The sequence below is a fragment of the Octodon degus genome, unplaced genomic scaffold (genome assembly GCF_000260255.1).
Source record: "Octodon degus isolate 3935 unplaced genomic scaffold, OctDeg1.0 scaffold00163, whole genome shotgun sequence".
Classification (NCBI taxonomy): Eukaryota; Metazoa; Chordata; class Mammalia; order Rodentia; family Octodontidae; genus Octodon; species Octodon degus.
In genome coordinates, this window is record NW_004524739.1 from 1,782,271 (window position 1) to 1,799,863 (window position 17,593).

Here is a 17,593-nt window from a genome sequence, read left to right on the forward strand (position 1 = left end):
ATATATATATATATATATATATATTTAGGACAAGGTCCACAGGGTCTATGGGATCTCACCACACAGATTGAACTCGTAGTGATTCTCCTGTGTTCAGCCTCCCAAGCACTGGGATTAAACCACACCCAATCTCAATCGCCATCTCAATGCACTCCCGGGGGTGGGGTTGGCACAGCATGCTGAGGATGGAACGCCGGCCGCTGTGCTCTGCCTAAGCAGGCACTTTAGTCCACTGAGCTATATGGCTGGCCCTAAATTAGTATATAGTTGTGATACATTATAAGTACACCCATCTTGGGCAGTTGGCACATATATAAATTGCATCTTGAGTTTTAGTACCCTCCCCCACCGTCTGCCCTCCCTCCTTCCCCTTCTCCATCCCCCTCTAACCTCCAGAGTCCACCTCCCTGTTATCTATCATCTCTTTTCTTTTGCTCTGTAAATTATCACTGGGCCAGGGAAATGGCTCAGTACAGTAAGGGCTTCCCTGGCAAGTGCAAGGGCCTGAGTTCAATCCCCGGTTCCACCAAAAAAAAAAATAAAACAAAAGAAATTATATTTTGGGTTTCTCATATTAGAGAAAGTATGTGAAGTTTAACCTTTTGTGTCTGGGTTATTTCACTTAGCACTGTGATCTCAAGAAAAATCCATTTTCCTACAAATGACTCAAATTTATCCTTTTTTTTTTTTAAATCCGGGATCAAACTGAGGACCTTACACTTGCCAGGCAGGAGCCTATGCCATTAAGTTATCTCCCCGGCCCAAATTTATCATTCTTCATGGTTGAGTAATACTCTATTACCCAGATACGCATTCTACTACTGCAAAAGGATCGAGTTGAAGGCCAGCCTGGGTATATGTTAAGAGCCTGTCAAGGGGATGGGGGGACGGCTCAGTAGAATAAGCACTCGCCTGGCAAGTGCAAGGGCCGGAGTTCAATCCCCGTCTGCCAAAAAAAACAAAAACAAAAAAAAAAAAAAACCTTGGTTTTCTTGCATCCTTCCTGGTGACAATGTACAATTAAAAAAAAAAAAATCATTTTGAACTCACACACAAAATGATTTCATTGTGCTTGAATCTATGATGTTATTCTTATCATTGCTCAGGTTAGCTCAGCTTTGGCCAGTGGGGCCTCTCCACAGGGCAGTTTCGGGATCCTCTTGACAGGTGGGCTGCGTGGGCACGCGGGGCCCCACTCTGGTGTAACAGGTCCTTGGTTTCTTGCGGACATCTCCCTAGGAACTGAAGCAAGCTCTTCCCACAGCGCACAGACCTTGTCTGTGGAAAGTGTTAGCAGAGGCCACATCTAGGAAGCAGAGAGCACAACGGCTGGGAAGCCAGGGCTTCCGGGGCAGGGGCTGCTTGGAAGCTGACCCTGAACAACCGCATGAGCTTCTACGCGACCATCTCGCAGCTCCAGCTGTCTGCTCCTCTGGCACTGAGCAAAATTCCTAGCCAGGCTGGAGGGAGCTTGCTGCTCCTGTAAGCCTCAGTGCCATTGCTGGTGAGAAGGGGGAGCGTCCCTGACCGGCCTGTGCGGAGGATGCACCTACCAGGCTACTTTTTCTCAATATATATATATATATATATATGTTTGAACTCAGAGCTTTCTCACTGAGCTATATCCCCAGCCCTTTTTATTTATTTAGTTTTTACTTTTGAGAGAATCTCACTAAGTCAGAGTTGCCCAGGCTGGGCTGGACCTTGTGACATCCTGCCTCAGCCTCCCAGAATGTTGCGATTGTGGGCACGCACTGTCACACGTCGTCTTTTAGAGCCAGCAGTTGAGATCCTAATCAATGTCCACAAAGGAAGAGGGCAATGATCTCATGACTTGAGATCACTGAGTCAGTGTTTTGCTTCCTTTAGTTTTTATCTTTCTATTGAAACCCAGGAAGGATTTGGAAAAGCTGTTCATGAAATTACATTTAAATTAGCCCCACCCCCAGGGGCGCTGAGCCAGTGACCGAGTCCAGGCGTAGTGGCACATACCTGTAATCTCAGCTGGGGAGGCTGAAAACAGGAGGATCACCACGAGTCTGAGCTGCATAGTGAGACCCTGTAAAAAAAAAAATTAAAATTAAATTAAAAATTTTAAAGTGGTGGAACTGATTGGATATTTGGTGGTGTTTAGAAATTATCAAATAATTATTAATACCGTAATGACATTGTGATCTTCATACATATATATACGTATATACATACATATATATATATTTTTTTGGGGGGGTGGGGTGGGGTGGGGTGGGTGTACCAGGAATCAAACTCGACCTCACACTTGCCAGGCAAGCACTGCTGAGCTACATCCCAGCCCTTATGTATCACTTTTTAAAGAAAAATTTAATTATCCTACCTTACAAATTGAAATAGTTCCCCAAGGCATGGTGTGATCATTGTGCTTCAGAATAATCCAGTGGAGGGCTGGGAGGTAGCTCAGCCGCACATTGCCTGCTCAGCAAGCACAAGGCCCTGAGTTGAATTTCCTGTACCAAAAAAGCAAAACACACAGACGGAGTAATCCAGTGGAGGGGTGAGCTGGGCCTGAGATGCAAGCAGATGGAATTGAGTTGAAGCTGACAGATAGATGCATGGATACTGCCTTAGGAATATTTAAAAATAATTTTTAGCTGGATATTGTGGTACATGCCTATAATCCCCTTGGGAGGCTGAGGCAGGAGGATCCATGTGAATTCAAGGGCAACTTGAACTACAGAGTGAAAAAAGGGGGGGGGGTGCCAGGGATTTAGCTAATTTTAGTGGCACAGAAACTGCCTGTCAAATATGAGGTCCTGAGTTCAATTTCCGGTTACCCCCCAACCTGAATTTTTTTTTTTTTAAATAAGTGGAAGGAAAAGTGGATGAAGAATCTAGTACAATAGGAAAATGTTGAAAGAAGAATGAAAACAAGCAAGTGGGCATTGTGGCATATATCACAGCCTCTGGGAGGCTGAGGCAGGAGGATTATATGTTCAAGCTTAGCCAGCCTGAGCAACTCAAAGGACTGAGAGAGACCATCTCAAACTAAAAAAAATAAAAGAAAGCGCAGGGAATGTAGCTGAGTGTGAAGGCCCTGAGCTCAGTCCCCAGTGCTGCAAATCAAGTCACACCAACCCCCAAACCAGCCAGCCAGAGGAAACCAGGAAGAAGGCCAGCCTGCGCTGACCGATCCTCTGTCTGGGGTGGGGGTCCACTCCTGGGGCAGTGTGTGACGCACCCCTGAGCTGATCCTTCCCCCAACAGTGCGCAAGACCGTGGTCAGGATCCCCACTACGCTGGAGGTCGATGTTCAGGATGTCACAGCCTCCTCTCAACACGTCCACTTCATCAAACCGCTGCTGCTGAGCGAGGTCCTGGCCCGGAGGGGCCCCTTCCCCCAGTCTGTGGAGATCCTGGAGGTCCCGGATGGGCCCCCCATCTTCCTCAGCCCGTGGGTGAGCTCCCTGCGGAAGGGCCAGAGGCTCTGCATCTACGGGCTGGCTTCGCCCCCCTGGCGGGTCCTGGCCTCCAGCAAGGGCCGGAAGGTGCCCCGCCACTTCATGGTGTCCGGGGCCTACCAGGGCAAGCTGCGGCGGCGGCCCCGGGAGTTCCCCACGGCCTATGACCTCCTGGGTGCCCTGCAGCCAGGCCAGCACCTCCGGGTGGTGGTGACAAAGGACTGTGAGGAGGGCGACGAGCACCCTGAGTTAGCCTCCCTGGCCGTGGGCGACCGGCTGGAGGTGTTGGGGCCCGGCCAGGTCCTGGGGACCCAAGGCCAGGACATAGACGTGCTGATATGCGTGCGGCTGAGCGAGGAGGCCAGAGAGGAGGAGGAGGAGCGCGAAGAGGCCGAGGAGGACCAGGAGCAGGTTCTGCTGCCCCTCTACCTGCCTTGCGGTCTGGTGGAGGAGGTGAACGACAGCCGGCGCTATAGCCTGGCAGAGCTGACTGCCCAGTTGTCACTGCCCTGTGAGGTCAAGGTGGTGGCCAAGGACGTTGGCCACCCTGCTGACCCTCTGACTTCCTTCCTGGGCCTGCGGCTGGAAGAGAAGATCACAGAACCCTTCTTGGTAGTTGGCCTGGACTCCCAGCCCGGCACCTTCTTCGAGATCCCACCCCGGTGGCTGGATCTGACTGTGGTGGAGGCTGAAGGGCTATGGGACCAGCCGGCAGCGCAGCTCCCCGTGGCCACTGTGGAGGAGCTGTCCGAGACCTTCTACTACAGCCTCCGGAGGTCCCCAGCCAGCGAGAGCCAGGCCCCCCCACCCAGACCCCCGAAAGGCCAGGGCCTGGGGGGGCAGAAGAAACAAAGCTGCAAGGAGGGCAACGCTAAGGTACTGGCCAAAGGAAATGGGCAGGGCAGGCCGCCTGTCGGGCTCCTCATCTGTTGCGTTTCTCATAATTGTGTAGAACTTGCAGTCTAGTAGGTTCCTCTTTGCACCATTCATTTTCATTCTGTCCCGAGTTGGTGTGATTATCCTTTTGTGTGATCGAGAAGGTGAGGACTAAGAAGAGCCTGAGAATCCCCCGAGGTCCCACGCGAGAGGCCCGAACTTGAGAGTAAACAGCCCGCACTCCATCCCAGATTCCAAGTGCGCAGAGCTTTTCCTTTCTCTGCTGCCCTGCTTTCACCAGAGTTCCTCCTTTGGGGCAGGGGCAGGGACTGGGGATTGAACCCAGGGCCTTCTCGCTAAACTACATCCCCAGCCCCTGCCCCATTCAGTAGGATCTCACTAAGTTGTCCAGGCTGGACTTGAACTTAAGATCCTCCTGCTTCAGCCTCTTAGAGTGCCAGGATCACAGGCGTGCATGTACCACTGAGCTGAGCCTCCGCATTTTTCACCTATACCGTCTCAGTCAGCTCTTCCCCGCAGCTGTCAGAATGGCCCCTCAAATCCTTCCCTGGTCACTGCTAGGCCATGGCTCCAGAAGCTGAAGCCTTCAGTGGCTCCACGTTGCCTCAGAGTCCTGCAAGAGCTGGCTCCAGCCTGGCCTTCCAGGGGCACCTCCTGCGACCCACTCAGTCCCCGCTCCAGCCACACAGGAACTCCTGAAGGTTCCCCAGGGCCTCAGGACGCCTGCCTGGCCCCTTGCTCCTGCCAGCCCTGCAAAGCTGTCTTCCAGTGGTTCCCCCCAGTGTGCTGTCCCTGTTCTGACAAGGAAGAGTGGGATGGGCAGACTGGCAGAGGCTCCTTCTCCTCCCAGGCCCATGAGCTCCACCAAGCTGACCCAAAAGGAACCACTGATGTAGGGAAAGAGCCCAGCAGGGAGTCAGAAAGAGCAGGTTTGCCTTCTATTCCAGTCTGCCGCCTGTATGTCCTGAGGCGACCTAACTAATGCACTGCTGTCTGCTGCTTCTTATCAGGTGCTTCCTCAGAAGCAGGCGCCTGGTGTGCGTGGGCCTGGCGACTGGAGAGGCGCACTCAAGGTAGGCAGCAGGCACCTCTTTCTTCAGTTCAAGAAATGGGCAGAGAGAGGCAAAGTTCACCTGTACTCACACAGCCAGAAGAGGCAGGGCTGGGCCTTCAAATCTGACCACAGAGTCTATTCCAGTGAGAATGACTGTGCTGTAGAAAAGATTCCTAAATTGTCACAGGCATGCTATTTGGTGACCTTGGGAGACATATTTAATACCATGTAGGTAGCAAAGTGGGAGTGAATGAAAAGTATCCTGAGCTCCTATCTGTGGAATGGAGAAGGGATGGTCATTTTCTGACAGGCTGGGGCCCTGAAACAGGCCTGTGACAGTGCTAGAAAGAACTGTGACCATGCAGCTCAATGAACAGAGAGTCCTTAGCCCAGCCCTGGCTTCAGATGGAGTGACTCCGGCCCAGTCCTTTCCACCTTCCTGGGTAGCACTTTCCTCTCTGGGCGTACAGTTCTCCATGCTTACCAGCACAGTAGCCCCTTTGCTTCCTAAAGTGTGGTGTGCTGGGAACAGCTGGCCTCCGAGGTCACAAATGTGGCTCTGGGCCCAAATCTTGGCCAGGTTGTAGCTTCCCCCAGGTGGCAATGGGTGTATGTGTGAAAGGCACATTTTTTTATCCAAAGTTGGAACCAAAAGCACTGCTCAGAGCGTCCCTTGAGGATTAAGTGAACAAACAGGCATGGCATGTGGTAGGAGTTCCAGCAAAATTTTCTTCCTCCTGGGAGCCCTGGCTCTCTATTTGGGAGCTTTGTCACTCTTTCTTTCTTTCTTCTTTCTTTTTTAACTCATGTGTGTGTGGTTTTATGTTTTTTGAGATAGGGCCTTGCTCTAATTTAGGATGGCATTGAACTCACTGTGTAACCTTGCCTGGCCTTAAAACTCATGGCAACTACTTTCTTTACTTTGATTTTGTTGTTTTTGCGACAGGCTCTCCCTGTGTAGTTCAGCCTAGCCTTGTACTCCTTATGTACCTAAGGCTAGTCTCAAACTCACAGCAATCCTCCCAGCTCAGCCTCCCTGGTGCTGAGATTACAGGCGAGTGCCACCGCACCCTGCTGGGACTGCTTTCTTGAGGTGTCTCCTCTTTTGTTCTTTCCCCACTTCAGCCACAGATTTAAAGGAAATTCATAGGGCCCCGAATGGAGACGCCCTCTCTCCAGCCCCCAGCTGTAGCCTTATTCCCCACCCTGACCTCTTTCTGTTCTGCCAAGGAGTATTTCATATACTTGCAGCAAAACCTCTCAGGGCCCCAAGAATCCCTGCCTGGAAAGGTTGAAGGGAAGCTGAGGAAGTGACTATAGGCAAATGATGCTTCGTGGATGCTGCTGCCATTTCTTGGGACCTTGTTGAATTTTTCTTTCTCTCCCAAAGTCTTCTCAAGTCTTAGAACTGCAGAAGTCCCCTCTGCCACCCATACCCAAGGAAAAGACATTGCCAGATGCCTCCAAGAACGTATACAAAAAGATTTCTTTAAAGATGGGCCTCAGGGCCATCAAGGCTCAAACACAGGACCCAGGTGAGTCTCATTGGGCCTGTCCCCCTCCTTGCTTCTTTTCTCCCCACCCCATCCCTGCTGGTCCCTTTGCCTCTGATGGCCCTGCCTGAGACTCTTCTGTGGTCTCAGTTTGAGGGACAAGGCTGAATGGGCCAGGTTGGATAGAAAGGGCTCTAGCCTCTGTCCCCGGGCTCTAGAGCAAAGAACTGAGTTCATTCTCCATGTCCCACCCTCTCCATGGCATCCAGGCCTTTAAAGGGTTGAGGAGAGAACACATTGTGCCTTCTGGGTTAGCAAGGACTGCAAGGGATCCAGGCCCACTCCTTCCCTGTTACGGCTGAGGAAGGTAGGGGGAAGGAACTTGCCTGATGCCGAAGAGCCTCGCAGACTGGACTTTTTCTCTTTTTGCAGTGCTAAGGGTTGAACCCAGGGGCTCCCCCATGGCAGAGAGGCACCATGCCCCTGCCCGTGAGCCCAGGGGCTCCCCCATGGCAGAGAGGCACCATGCCCCTGCCCGTGAGCCCAATCCCTGGCCAGGCCTGGGCCTTTATGAAGATATGGATGATCACGACTATGAAGAAGTAGTAGAGCATTTTCGGAAAACCATCTAGGCGCTGGAGGAGCCACACTTCCCACTGCTGCTTCTCCAGATCCGGGATACCAGCAGCTCTTGCAAGCCTGGGGTCAATCTCACAGAAATCACTCAGATGGAGAAAGGAACTAAAATGGGGCGGACATGGTACCAGCTTCCTGTGGGTTTGAGGTTCCCACTTCTGCTGGGGGGCTGATATGTTGGGGCCCAGCATCTTGCACAGGACTGTCTGAGCCTCAGAGCTCCCCACCGCTGTCCCAGTGGTGGACACAGAGAAGGCCAAGAGGCACCAACCCCAGTGCCGGCCACATTTTGGTCAAGATTTGGTCCTGATCACACCGAGCTCAGAGCCCTCCATGTTTGCCACCCACTCTGGCCTCCGTCCTGCTCGTGTCTTCCTGGCTCTAACTCCTAGGAGACCTGGGCTGTTTCCTCATTCTCATCTTGGTAGCACTCAGCACATGACCAGCACTTGGTAAATGGGACTTGTACAAATGAATGGGGAAACTGACTTCAGGAACAGATTGTTAGAGTCTTGTGCCTCAAAAGCCAGTGCTGGAACGCAGGGAGCCAATTTACAGAGAGCCGTATGGAGCCCAAAGCTGCAGAGACGGGCAGGATTCCTTGGGTGGTGCTGAGGTATTGGTAACACTGAGGGACTACCCAAGAGGGTTTTTTTGTTTTAAAAAACCCAAAACAAAACAAAAAAAAACCACCAAAAAACAGTGGAATAAAGATGATGTCTGAACTTCTGTCTGAATGATATCATTGAAGATCCGCCTATGTGCTAGATAGACCCTTTATTTTTTAAAATTTGTGTGTGTGTGTGTGTGTGTGTGGCCAGCTCAGCCCACCAGGGAGCGGGGCTGGCTGGCATGTGGCGCTGGGGGATTGAACTGCGGTTCCTGTGCTTTGCTAAGCTTGTTCTAAGTAGGTGCTTTAGACCACTGAGCCATCTCACCAGCCCCAATAGACCCTTTATAAGCCATATGCAAACCCTTAACTTTTGGAGGCAACAACAGCCTGACTTTAAGGATTAGGAAGCATCCAGTGGTGCGGAGGCAGATTAGTGCAGTGGTTAAGGGGGACTCTGAAAGTCAGAGTCTGGTTTAGGGGTTAGCATCCCCCTTACCTCTAGTCATATGTAACTAGGGGCACCTTAACTTCTCCAAGCTTCACTTGTGTGAGACAGGAGTAGTGGCCAGGAGTGGTGGCACATGCCTGTCATTCCAGCTACTTGGGAAACTGGGGCAGGAGGATCACAAACTCAAGGCCTGCTTGTCTCAAAATAAAAAAGACTAGGGAGGCAGCTCAGTGGAGAATGCCTCCTCTCTTGATCCCCAGTGTAGCAAACACAGTTACCTACCTGACAAGACTCTTTTCGGGTCAGCTGACCTCTTTGTAAGGCACATAATAGCATCTGCACATGGTCAACATGGTAGTATTGCTGTGGCTGGCCAAGGTCATGCAGCTGTGTCTGTCTCCAGAGATTATGGTCTTGCCACAGCCGCGCACCATCCCCAAGTCCTGGGGCTTGTCCTGTGCCTCGACTGTGGACACAGTGCACTGACTGGTTGGAGAACCCCGCTGTCCAGGGCAGCAGAAAAGGGAACAGATGCGAACCTTCATCCCTGTAGCCATGAACTCAAGCTTCCAAGGTCAGTCTAGACCTATTCAGCAAGGCTGCTGTTTCCTGAAAGTGCTGGGACTTCCAGGTCAGCAGTGAAGGCAGAAGAGAGACAAAAAGATGATCTGAACCTCCAGGTGAGCTGACAGCTGAAAGAATTCAGCTTTCCAGCTCCTGGATTCCAGGTACTGTGCCTGTGTGCGGCCCGGCCCCTCTGCCTACTGCCCTTGGCCCCTGTGCTTCCCAGGGCTCCAGGCGTCTGCACCCCCACATGGAGCTCTCCACGGGACTCCTAGCTGGTCTGCTGCTCCCACATCTGACCCAAGGTCCCAAGTCCTCTTCTAGGGAGAACTCTAAGGAAGATAATACCATGGAGAGAAGCAGTGAGAACAAGGACGGAAAGTTTCCCCTTTTTTTTTTTTTTTTTTGGCAGAACCAGGGATTGAATTCAGGCCCTTGTGCTTGCCAGGGAAGCACTAATTCCATTGAGCTATCTCCCCAGCCCTGGAAAGTTCCTCTTTGGCATGGAAGCCCCCATGCCTACATGCAAAATGTGTTTTCAGTTCCACACTTGCATTCAGTTTCTGCATAATGTTGAGCAATTCATAAAGAACAAAAGGAGGGCAGAGGGCCTGCAACACGGGCTAAGTAACCAAATGCTGCAGTGGGAAGAGCAGTTTCTGGGTGGCAAAAGCTTGAAAGGAAAGCCACAGTGATGACTTTCTTATCAGAGCACAGGGGTTGGTGGCAAGCCAACCAGATACTACCCTCAGGGTGCTTTTCTTCACACCTGGAATAAGGGCAGGGGTGTTGGGGAGGAGCACACCTCTGGTACTACACAGGATGGTTCACTGGGAACAGAGAATACAGATTACTTCTTCTCTCCATGTTCATGTCCTTTTTTTTTTTTTGCGGAACTGGGAATTGAACTCAGATCCTTGAGCTTGCCTCGGAAGCACTTATTCTACTGAGCCATCTCCCAGGCCTGCGAGCCATCTCCCTGGCCCCATGTTCACTTTTAATATATTTTCACTTCTTTAACGTTTTCTCATGTGACATAATAGAACACCATGTATGAATAGTGGCTGAACAAGCCAGGTATGGTGACATATGCCAGCACTTATGAGGCTGAGGCAGGAGGATTGCTGGGAGCTGGAAGCCAGCCTGATCTACATGAGACTGTCTCAAAATAAAAAGACTCTGAACAAGTGAGTGTAAGTCAAGGATATGTTATGATTTGTATCTAAACATCCCCCAAAGCTTCATGCAAGAACAGGTGGAACTTTTAGGAGGTAACCGCCTCAGGAGTGTGTGATACTGGGTCAGTCCAAGGTTTAGAGCTGGGTGCGCTGTTGGGAGGGGAAGCCTGGGGGAAGAAGAGGGTGGCTGTGAGTATGGCCTGGAAGGATACTGAGTTTTACTCTCCCTTCCATCCTGCTCTGCTTCTCGCCTGTTCCGCCTTTAGCTTGTGGGTGTTGGGTATTTTTTCTGAGCATCAACACAGTAACCAAGACAGGATGCTTACTCAAAACTTTATGAGTTTCATTTCCCCCAATTGCATTATCTTTCCTCTTTCCTTTTCTCCTTTTCCTCCTCCCCCTCTGCCCGCCTCCCTGCTTCTCTTTCTTCTTCTTACCGGGAATCAAACTCAGGACCTTACACTCACCAAGCCGGTATATGTGCTGCTGAACTACATTCCTGGCTTCTTTTTTTTTCCCCTTCACCTGTAAAATCAATTCATATTTTTCTTTTTCTTTTTTTTTTGATACTCAGGACTGAGCCCAGGGCCTCTGCCCTAGCTACCCCTGTGGGGGAGTGACTGAAGCTAGAGATTGACCCCATGGTCACAAGTGCCTGAGGGGCTGGAGCCAGCCAGTCCCCAGGTCACAGACACCTGAGGCCAGTCATGCCAACAGCTCCAAGAACCACATGCCAGGCATGGCACCTGAGGCCACCATGCAGCCAGGTTGCTAGGCAGCTGGGTCAGGTGATTTCAACCTGCTGAATGTATAAACACACTACAGTGGCCAAGCAGTTCTTTTCTTCCCATCAGGACAAAGGACTCCACCTGGTCCCAGCTTTCTGTGTTTTGACTCTATTTCTCCATCCTCCCACCATCCTGCCCACCAGGCACCACCCCGGAGACAAGGGATTACAACTGCCCCAACTGCATGTAAAGAAATGTACTAATTCACATTGAACCCCAATTCCTCCTGGCCTCCCTCTGCCTAATAAAGTACTATTTCTTTTTTTTGGTGGAACCGGGGATTGAACTCAGGCCCTTGCGCTTGCCAGGGAAATGCTTATTCCACTGAGCCATCTCCCCGGCCCTAAAGTACTATTTCTTTTTTTTTTTTTTTTTTGCGGAACCGGGGATTGAACTCAGATCCTTGAGATTGCCAATCAAGCAGTTATTCTACTGAGCCATTTCCCCGGCCCAAAAGTACTATTTCTTAAGGAGCTGAAGTTTTACCTCAGAGTTCTCCTGTAGACTGGGCCATGGCTTTGTTGTGCTGGGGAGTTTCTAAGGACTGGGTTATACTCTTATTTTTTATTTTTATTTTTTGGTTATACTATTTCTGGTGGCTCAACAGAAAACCATAACCTGAACATAGTCACGTGACCAAATGCCCCCGGGGTAAGCTCTTCCATCTGCATGTGGCAGCTCTGTGAAGGTCTGGCTCAGTGGTCTGGCTGGCTGTCCTGCCTGTGCTCACCACCACAGAGCCCCTCCACACCAGGAAGTCACGCAACTCCTGACTGAACGTGTGGCCAACGTGTGGCTGCTCTGTGCACTAGCAACTCTTGTGACTCCAGTGTTTTTGTTTTGTCCTTAGTACCTGACCCATGGGCTGACAGTTGATAATCCATACACTTACTGAATTAACAAGTCTTATTTTTGTAGTAGGGGGGACCAAAACCTGAGCCTCACATGTCAGGCAACTGCTCTACTGATGGGTGGTCTCAAACTTTTTGTGGTACTGGGGATTGAACTCAGGACCCTGCGATTGCCAGGCAGGCCCTTATTCTACTGAGCTATCTCCCCAGCCTCAAACTTTCAACTCTCACACCTTTACTTCCTAAATTGCTGTGAACAGTCCTGGCAGGTAATTTTTAAATCACTAGATCATCATACAACTTTTATGAAGACTTGTACCCAGAAACATTGCTACAGCTCTACCCATCTGAAGTCACTAGCTTGGTATCTAAAAAGAGAAATCTGCCATCCATAAAAGTAAGGTAGTCTCATTAAAAATTCAACTATTTTTTTAAGCTGTTCTAAATAACTATTTTCTCCTCTTTGTCCAGGAGTGGGTACATTTATAAATAACATCCTGGTTGGCAGAGCTCTGGCAGGTCGCCAGTTGTGGTAGTGCACAGCTGTAATTGCAGCACTTAAAGGAGGCTGAGGAAGAATGCCACAAATTTGTGACCAGCCTGCATGACATAGTAAGTTCAAGGCCATCATGAACAAAAACACCTGGATTACATGAGACATTGCCTCAAAAAAGCCCCCCAAGTTACTCTGCGTGTAAAGAAAAGCACGTTCAAGGAGAAATTGGGGGGGTGGAATAGGGAGAAAAACACAAAAAGAAAAAAACTGAGGGGGAGGGTGGGACAGAGGCTTCCCTTAATAGTTGCCAGATCTTATTTAGAAACAGTTGAAGCAGATATAGTTCTTATTTGCATGACATACCTCACTAGCTTGATCTCAAAATCTCTTACTCAAGATGTAGCTTATGTTCTGGGGTTGTCAGAACATCTTCAAATCACACATGGTAGTACATGCCTGTAACCCCAGCACTCAGGAGGCTGAGAAAAGATTGTACAGTTCAAGGTCAGCCTGTGCTACACAGTGAGTTCAAGGCATGGCTATAAGAACCTGCCACAAAAACATCAACAATAAAAAAACACCAAAGAAAAAATAAAAGGAAAAAAAACCCTGTATTAAAACCATCTTTGGGATTGGGGATATTGTTCAGCAGCACAAGTGCCTGTCTGGCAAGTACAAGGCTGTGAGTTTGATTCCTGTTTCCAAAAAAACAACAAAAAACCCATCTTTGAACTATGGTCTCCCACAAGAGAGCTGATCAAGTTGACCAGAAACAGCCACAAGCCTCTGGAAAGTCACACCTAAGACCAAAGCCTGCGGGTCAGCTGAGCACACTGCTAGCCAACCCTCAGGCCCAACGTCCAGTCCCCACAGTGGTAATGCCACCCGCTTACAGAGCTTGTCAATCTTCACAACAAACCTTGAGAAAATGGGTTTTGCGTGGGGGGTGGAAGCCCTCAGAGCTGACACAGCCTGCTCAAATCCAAGTTTTACTGGGCCCCACTGCCTTCGAGGATAAAGTAGCAATCAGACGACCAGTTTAGAAAGAAAGAGCATTTTCGCATGTTACTACAATAAAACAAATGTTTTATTAAAATATGGATTATTTATTTTGTACAAAACACAGTAACACTTCTTCCCTCCTGCCCCGTGAGGCCAGCATCCCACAGACTCACATTCACATAATCCTGCTTTCCGCGATAGGCAAGACAAGGAGAAAGAGAGAAGCACAGTTCTGAAAGTTATACCACAGAACCAGAGCGGGACACAAAACCAGGCAGAGGCAGTGGGGCCCTTGGTTGGCACTGTGCCCACAAACCATAGTCCTGCTTATCTCTTCTCAACAGGAAGCATTTTTTTTTTTTTAAAGAACAGAAGTTTCGGAGTGCTACGGCCCAACTCTTGGGGTAGCAGCTTTCTTCCAGTCTCATCTAGCCGGATGTCCTAAGAGGTCACCTGGAACTTCTCTAAGAAATTCCACCCTGGTTTACATCTCTGTCAATTTGCTCATCTTCCTTTCAGCTTCAAAACACACACACACACACACACAAAACCCAGAAGAGCAGTGCGTTGCAAAGGGATGTCAACTAAGGTCTGTTCTGGAGGGAAATTCCTTCTTAGAAGTCACCTGGCCAATCATGCACAGCAGAAGCCACGGACTGTGCAGACAGGTCCAGCCGGAAACACTTCAGGTACCGAGACTGTTACTCCGCATCTGTCGATTTAAAGTGGTCATCATCCACTGTAGAATAGATATGGCCCTCGTTGCTAAGAAAATCCACGGCTTGCCTAGAAAGGCAGGGGAAAAAAAAAGGTTATTTTTTGTTTTATTTTTACTGTGCAGCTCAAGGCTAGCCTCAGACTCGCAGTGATTCTCCTAGCTCAGCCTCCAAATGCCAGCATGCTCTGCTAAAAGGCTCATTTTCTTTCTTTTTAAAACTTTTTTAAAATTCATTTAAATGAGAAAAAGACAAAATAGCAATAAAACAATTTCAAAATAGGTTAGTAGGACAGTTACAATACACTGCATATTGTCTCTGTAGTAGTTATTCAGAGGACAAGATGCAGACATGGTATCTTGTCTAAACAGTATTAGTACAAACCTTTCTTCTCAATGAACTAAGAGAAAGTATATATCTATACTATCTTGTGTATACACATATATTTTTTCCACAACAAAACAGTATTTTATTTATAACTTTTGAAAAGTTAGTAACATGTGACACAAGGTTTCCTAGTGACTGAGAGCTGACTTTAACCAGACAGGGTGTCTGTCTCAGGACTGAGGTATAAAAGGTTCATTTTCTTTCTTTTTTTTATTTTTGTTTTTGGCGGAACCGGGGATTGAACTCAGGCCCTTGCACTTGCCAGGGAAGCACTTATTCCACTGAGCCATCTCACTGGCCCCAAAAGGCTCATTTTCAAGCAGTGCAGAAGAAAGGAATGAAACTGCCTTTTTTTTTTTTTTTTGGTGGAACTGGGGATTGAACTCAGGCCCTTGTGCTTATTCTATTGAGCCATCTCCCCGGCCCCGAAACTGCCTTTTGGATATGGCCAAAGAAGCAAACTTCACTTCTGTGCCTTTTATCTTAGCTAAGAACTCATGGCCGTTTTGCTCATACAGGGCTTTCGCAGGGAGAGGCTTGCCAGTGCAACTGCCAAGCTGAGGTCATCCATGCAGACAGCGGGCTGCTGTGATCTCTCCCAAATCTGACTCTTGGGTAAAGGCAAGAAAATAGCCTCACCTAAATAACCAGCCTCAGCAAAGCGGAACAGGAGCCTAAAGCTGTGGGCCAGCTTGCACACGACATCTCAGGACCCAGCTATCTGTAAGTCCTCCCTTCCCACCTACACACAAAGGCCTCTGCTCTACCCCTGGGCAGTTAGGTTTCAGGAAGTAAAGGAATTTCAGAAGCAGTATGACAGTACAGCAATTAACCACTAGGAAGAATGCATGCAATGTGTTAACTATTGAAACTGTCCTACCAATTTGGTTTGAAACTGTTTCATTGCTATTTGTTTCTCAATAAGATTATGAAAAGAAAAAAAAAAAAAAAAGCAGTACAACACCTTCAAATTCTTCCTCCGGGCAGTGCCCGCAGCATGTTTAATGATAGCCAATTTTCTACTACATGATGGCAGTCCTGCACCTTAGCATCACAGTAACTCTGAGACAGAATTTATTATCCTTCTTTTATAGGACGGGAACTGGAAACATTTGAGCGTTTCTTTTGTACCTAGATCTGGAATATCAACTGATTTACAGTAACAACTATCATAAGCAGCATCTTTCTCAGTTTGCTTAATTCCACTAGAATAGAATCAGGCCAAGGGTGTCAGTCTGGCCTAATGGCTGTAGGTGCAGAAAGCCTGACGCATTTCTATCTATGGTGGAGACAGCAACACTACACACATACAAGGGCCGGGAGCTGGGGGCACACCCCTCCAGACCAGAGCCCGGAGGTGAGGGCAATTTTAGTTGAGCATCACACCTTCCACACACAATGGGCCTGAGTATGTGTGGAATGAGCAAATGATGAAGGATGTAATGTGTAGCACCATCTTTGAGAGTCCTTTCAAATGTTTTTTTTTTTTTTTTTTCTTTTTGCAGAACCGGGGATTGAACTCAGGCCCTTGTGCTTGCCAGGGAAGCGCCTATTCCACTGAGCCATCTCCCCAGCCCCCTTTTAAATGTTTCTGCACAACTTTCCTTCTGTCAACAGTTACATCTTTAGTTTTGCACTTAATTCTCAGTATCAGAAAGCCCCAGAGAAGTGGACTGGCAGGTCCAACTGTGCAGACTCAGCTCATGGAAAGGAAAACTTACTTGATCGTGGCTATAGGCATGTGGTGCAGCTGGTTTTTGAGATCCTGAAAGTTCAATCCTTCAGGCCTTGGACAAGCCTTAATCAAATTCAGCACCTGACAATTCAAAGTAGAAAGTATGTAGCAATGACTCTGCATCAGTTCCTATTTGCAAATCTGAGTCCCTTTATGAGAAAAAAGGGGCCAGGTGCTAAAGTCATCTTAGATCATTAAAGAAGTAACAAAAATTAGGACAGTCTGTCTTTTGCAAGAAGGAGTCTCTCAGTTTACCTGGTTTTGGGTCACGGTGAGGCCATTGGCTGGCATCAGGCTGTTCCCACCGAAGTTTCCCATTTCACCCATTCCTGGATTGCTGATAGATGCTCTCCCTGTTGAGGGCTGAATTAAGAAATAAGTTCATAACAGTATAAAATTTACAAAGTTATATATGGTGTAGGCTGACTTTTGCTATTTCAAATAACGTACTACTAATAAGCAGCAGAGAAAAAAATATCTCTCTCCTCTCTTGTTGCTTTTGCTGTTTTTTTCTGCTGCCACGAACTGCTGCCACTCTGCCTTGGAGCCAGCTAATGATGGACTGAAACCCTATAAACTGTCAGCTAAATATCCACCCCTACCCCTCAAAAAAACCCTAAAACAGCTAAGAGGTTAAGCGAAGAGTTTTCCCATTATGACCACCTACATGGCAGGGGACAGCAGAATTTCACAGTAAGGTGAAGTAACCCTGTAGGTACATAATGACAAAAAGAGGAAGAGCCTTCCCGCTGCCCTGCACGTCGCCCTTACGGCCTAGCCAGTACTGCCCCACCTGCTCCCAAGTCCAGCCGCTAAGGCTGATCCCCGTGTGAGGCAGATCACGATTACGACCAGAGTGATGAAGCAATTAGTCAAAGAAAAAGTGACGATTGAGAAAGAAGCAAAACAACAAGAAGACTGAGAAAATGAAAGATGAAGATGGTGAAAATATGCCATTAAAAAGCAGGAAGAAATCCTGCCAGAGTCCTGGATGATAATCCCAGGTTGCCAGCACAGGAGACAGGTAGCATATACTGACCTGTAGCAGACATTAGAAAGTGAGAAGGATTTGGAAGAAGCTGAGGAATATAAAACATGTATAGTTTTGGACTCAGTGCAGTTAGAAGCCTCACGTTACTCTGTACAGAGTGTTTTTGCATTAAGTCCTGGGGTCCACTCTACAGGTTTTTTTTTTTTTTTTTCCACTGCTGGGTGTCTGAGTAGTATGAGAATGGGATTCTTACCATGCAGTTGCAAATATTTTTCTTTGCATAACTTAATGTTGTCAAATAAATGAGTTC

General features: G+C 48.5%; 2 protein-coding genes and 1 pseudogene across 3 annotated transcripts in view; 2 read left to right on the top strand and 1 right to left on the bottom strand.

Moving 5' to 3' along the window:
* The window catches only part of Themis2 (thymocyte selection associated family member 2), a 16,461-nt gene extending 8,711 nt beyond the window's left edge, over positions 1-7,750 (top strand). Inside the window, exons 4-8 of one of the 2 annotated variants that reach the window (XM_023703099.1) lie at positions 3,241-4,310; positions 5,342-5,404; positions 6,776-6,920; positions 7,311-7,350; positions 7,399-7,750. In XM_023703099.1, coding sequence (XP_023558867.1) covers positions 3,241-4,310; positions 5,342-5,404; positions 6,776-6,920; positions 7,311-7,350; positions 7,399-7,510 — 1,430 coding nt within the window. In that variant the 3' untranslated portion in view covers positions 7,511-7,750. The remainder of the gene's footprint in view (positions 1-3,240; positions 4,311-5,341; positions 5,405-6,775; positions 6,921-7,310; positions 7,351-7,398) is intronic. The other variant, XM_023703101.1, reaches the window with a different exon arrangement.
* A 5,779-nt stretch (positions 7,751-13,529) lies between these two features.
* Rpa2 (replication protein A2) overlaps positions 13,530-17,593 on the bottom strand; it is a 22,377-nt gene continuing 18,313 nt past the window's right edge. The window contains exons 5-7 of the mRNA XM_004642964.2: positions 16,548-16,655; positions 16,279-16,373; positions 13,530-14,240 (exon numbers count right to left, since the gene is read on the bottom strand). Coding sequence (XP_004643021.1) covers positions 14,156-14,240; positions 16,279-16,373; positions 16,548-16,655 — 288 coding nt within the window. The 3' untranslated portion in view covers positions 13,530-14,155. The remainder of the gene's footprint in view (positions 14,241-16,278; positions 16,374-16,547; positions 16,656-17,593) is intronic.
* The window catches only part of LOC105743748, a 2,816-nt pseudogene continuing 2,170 nt past the window's right edge, over positions 16,948-17,593 (top strand).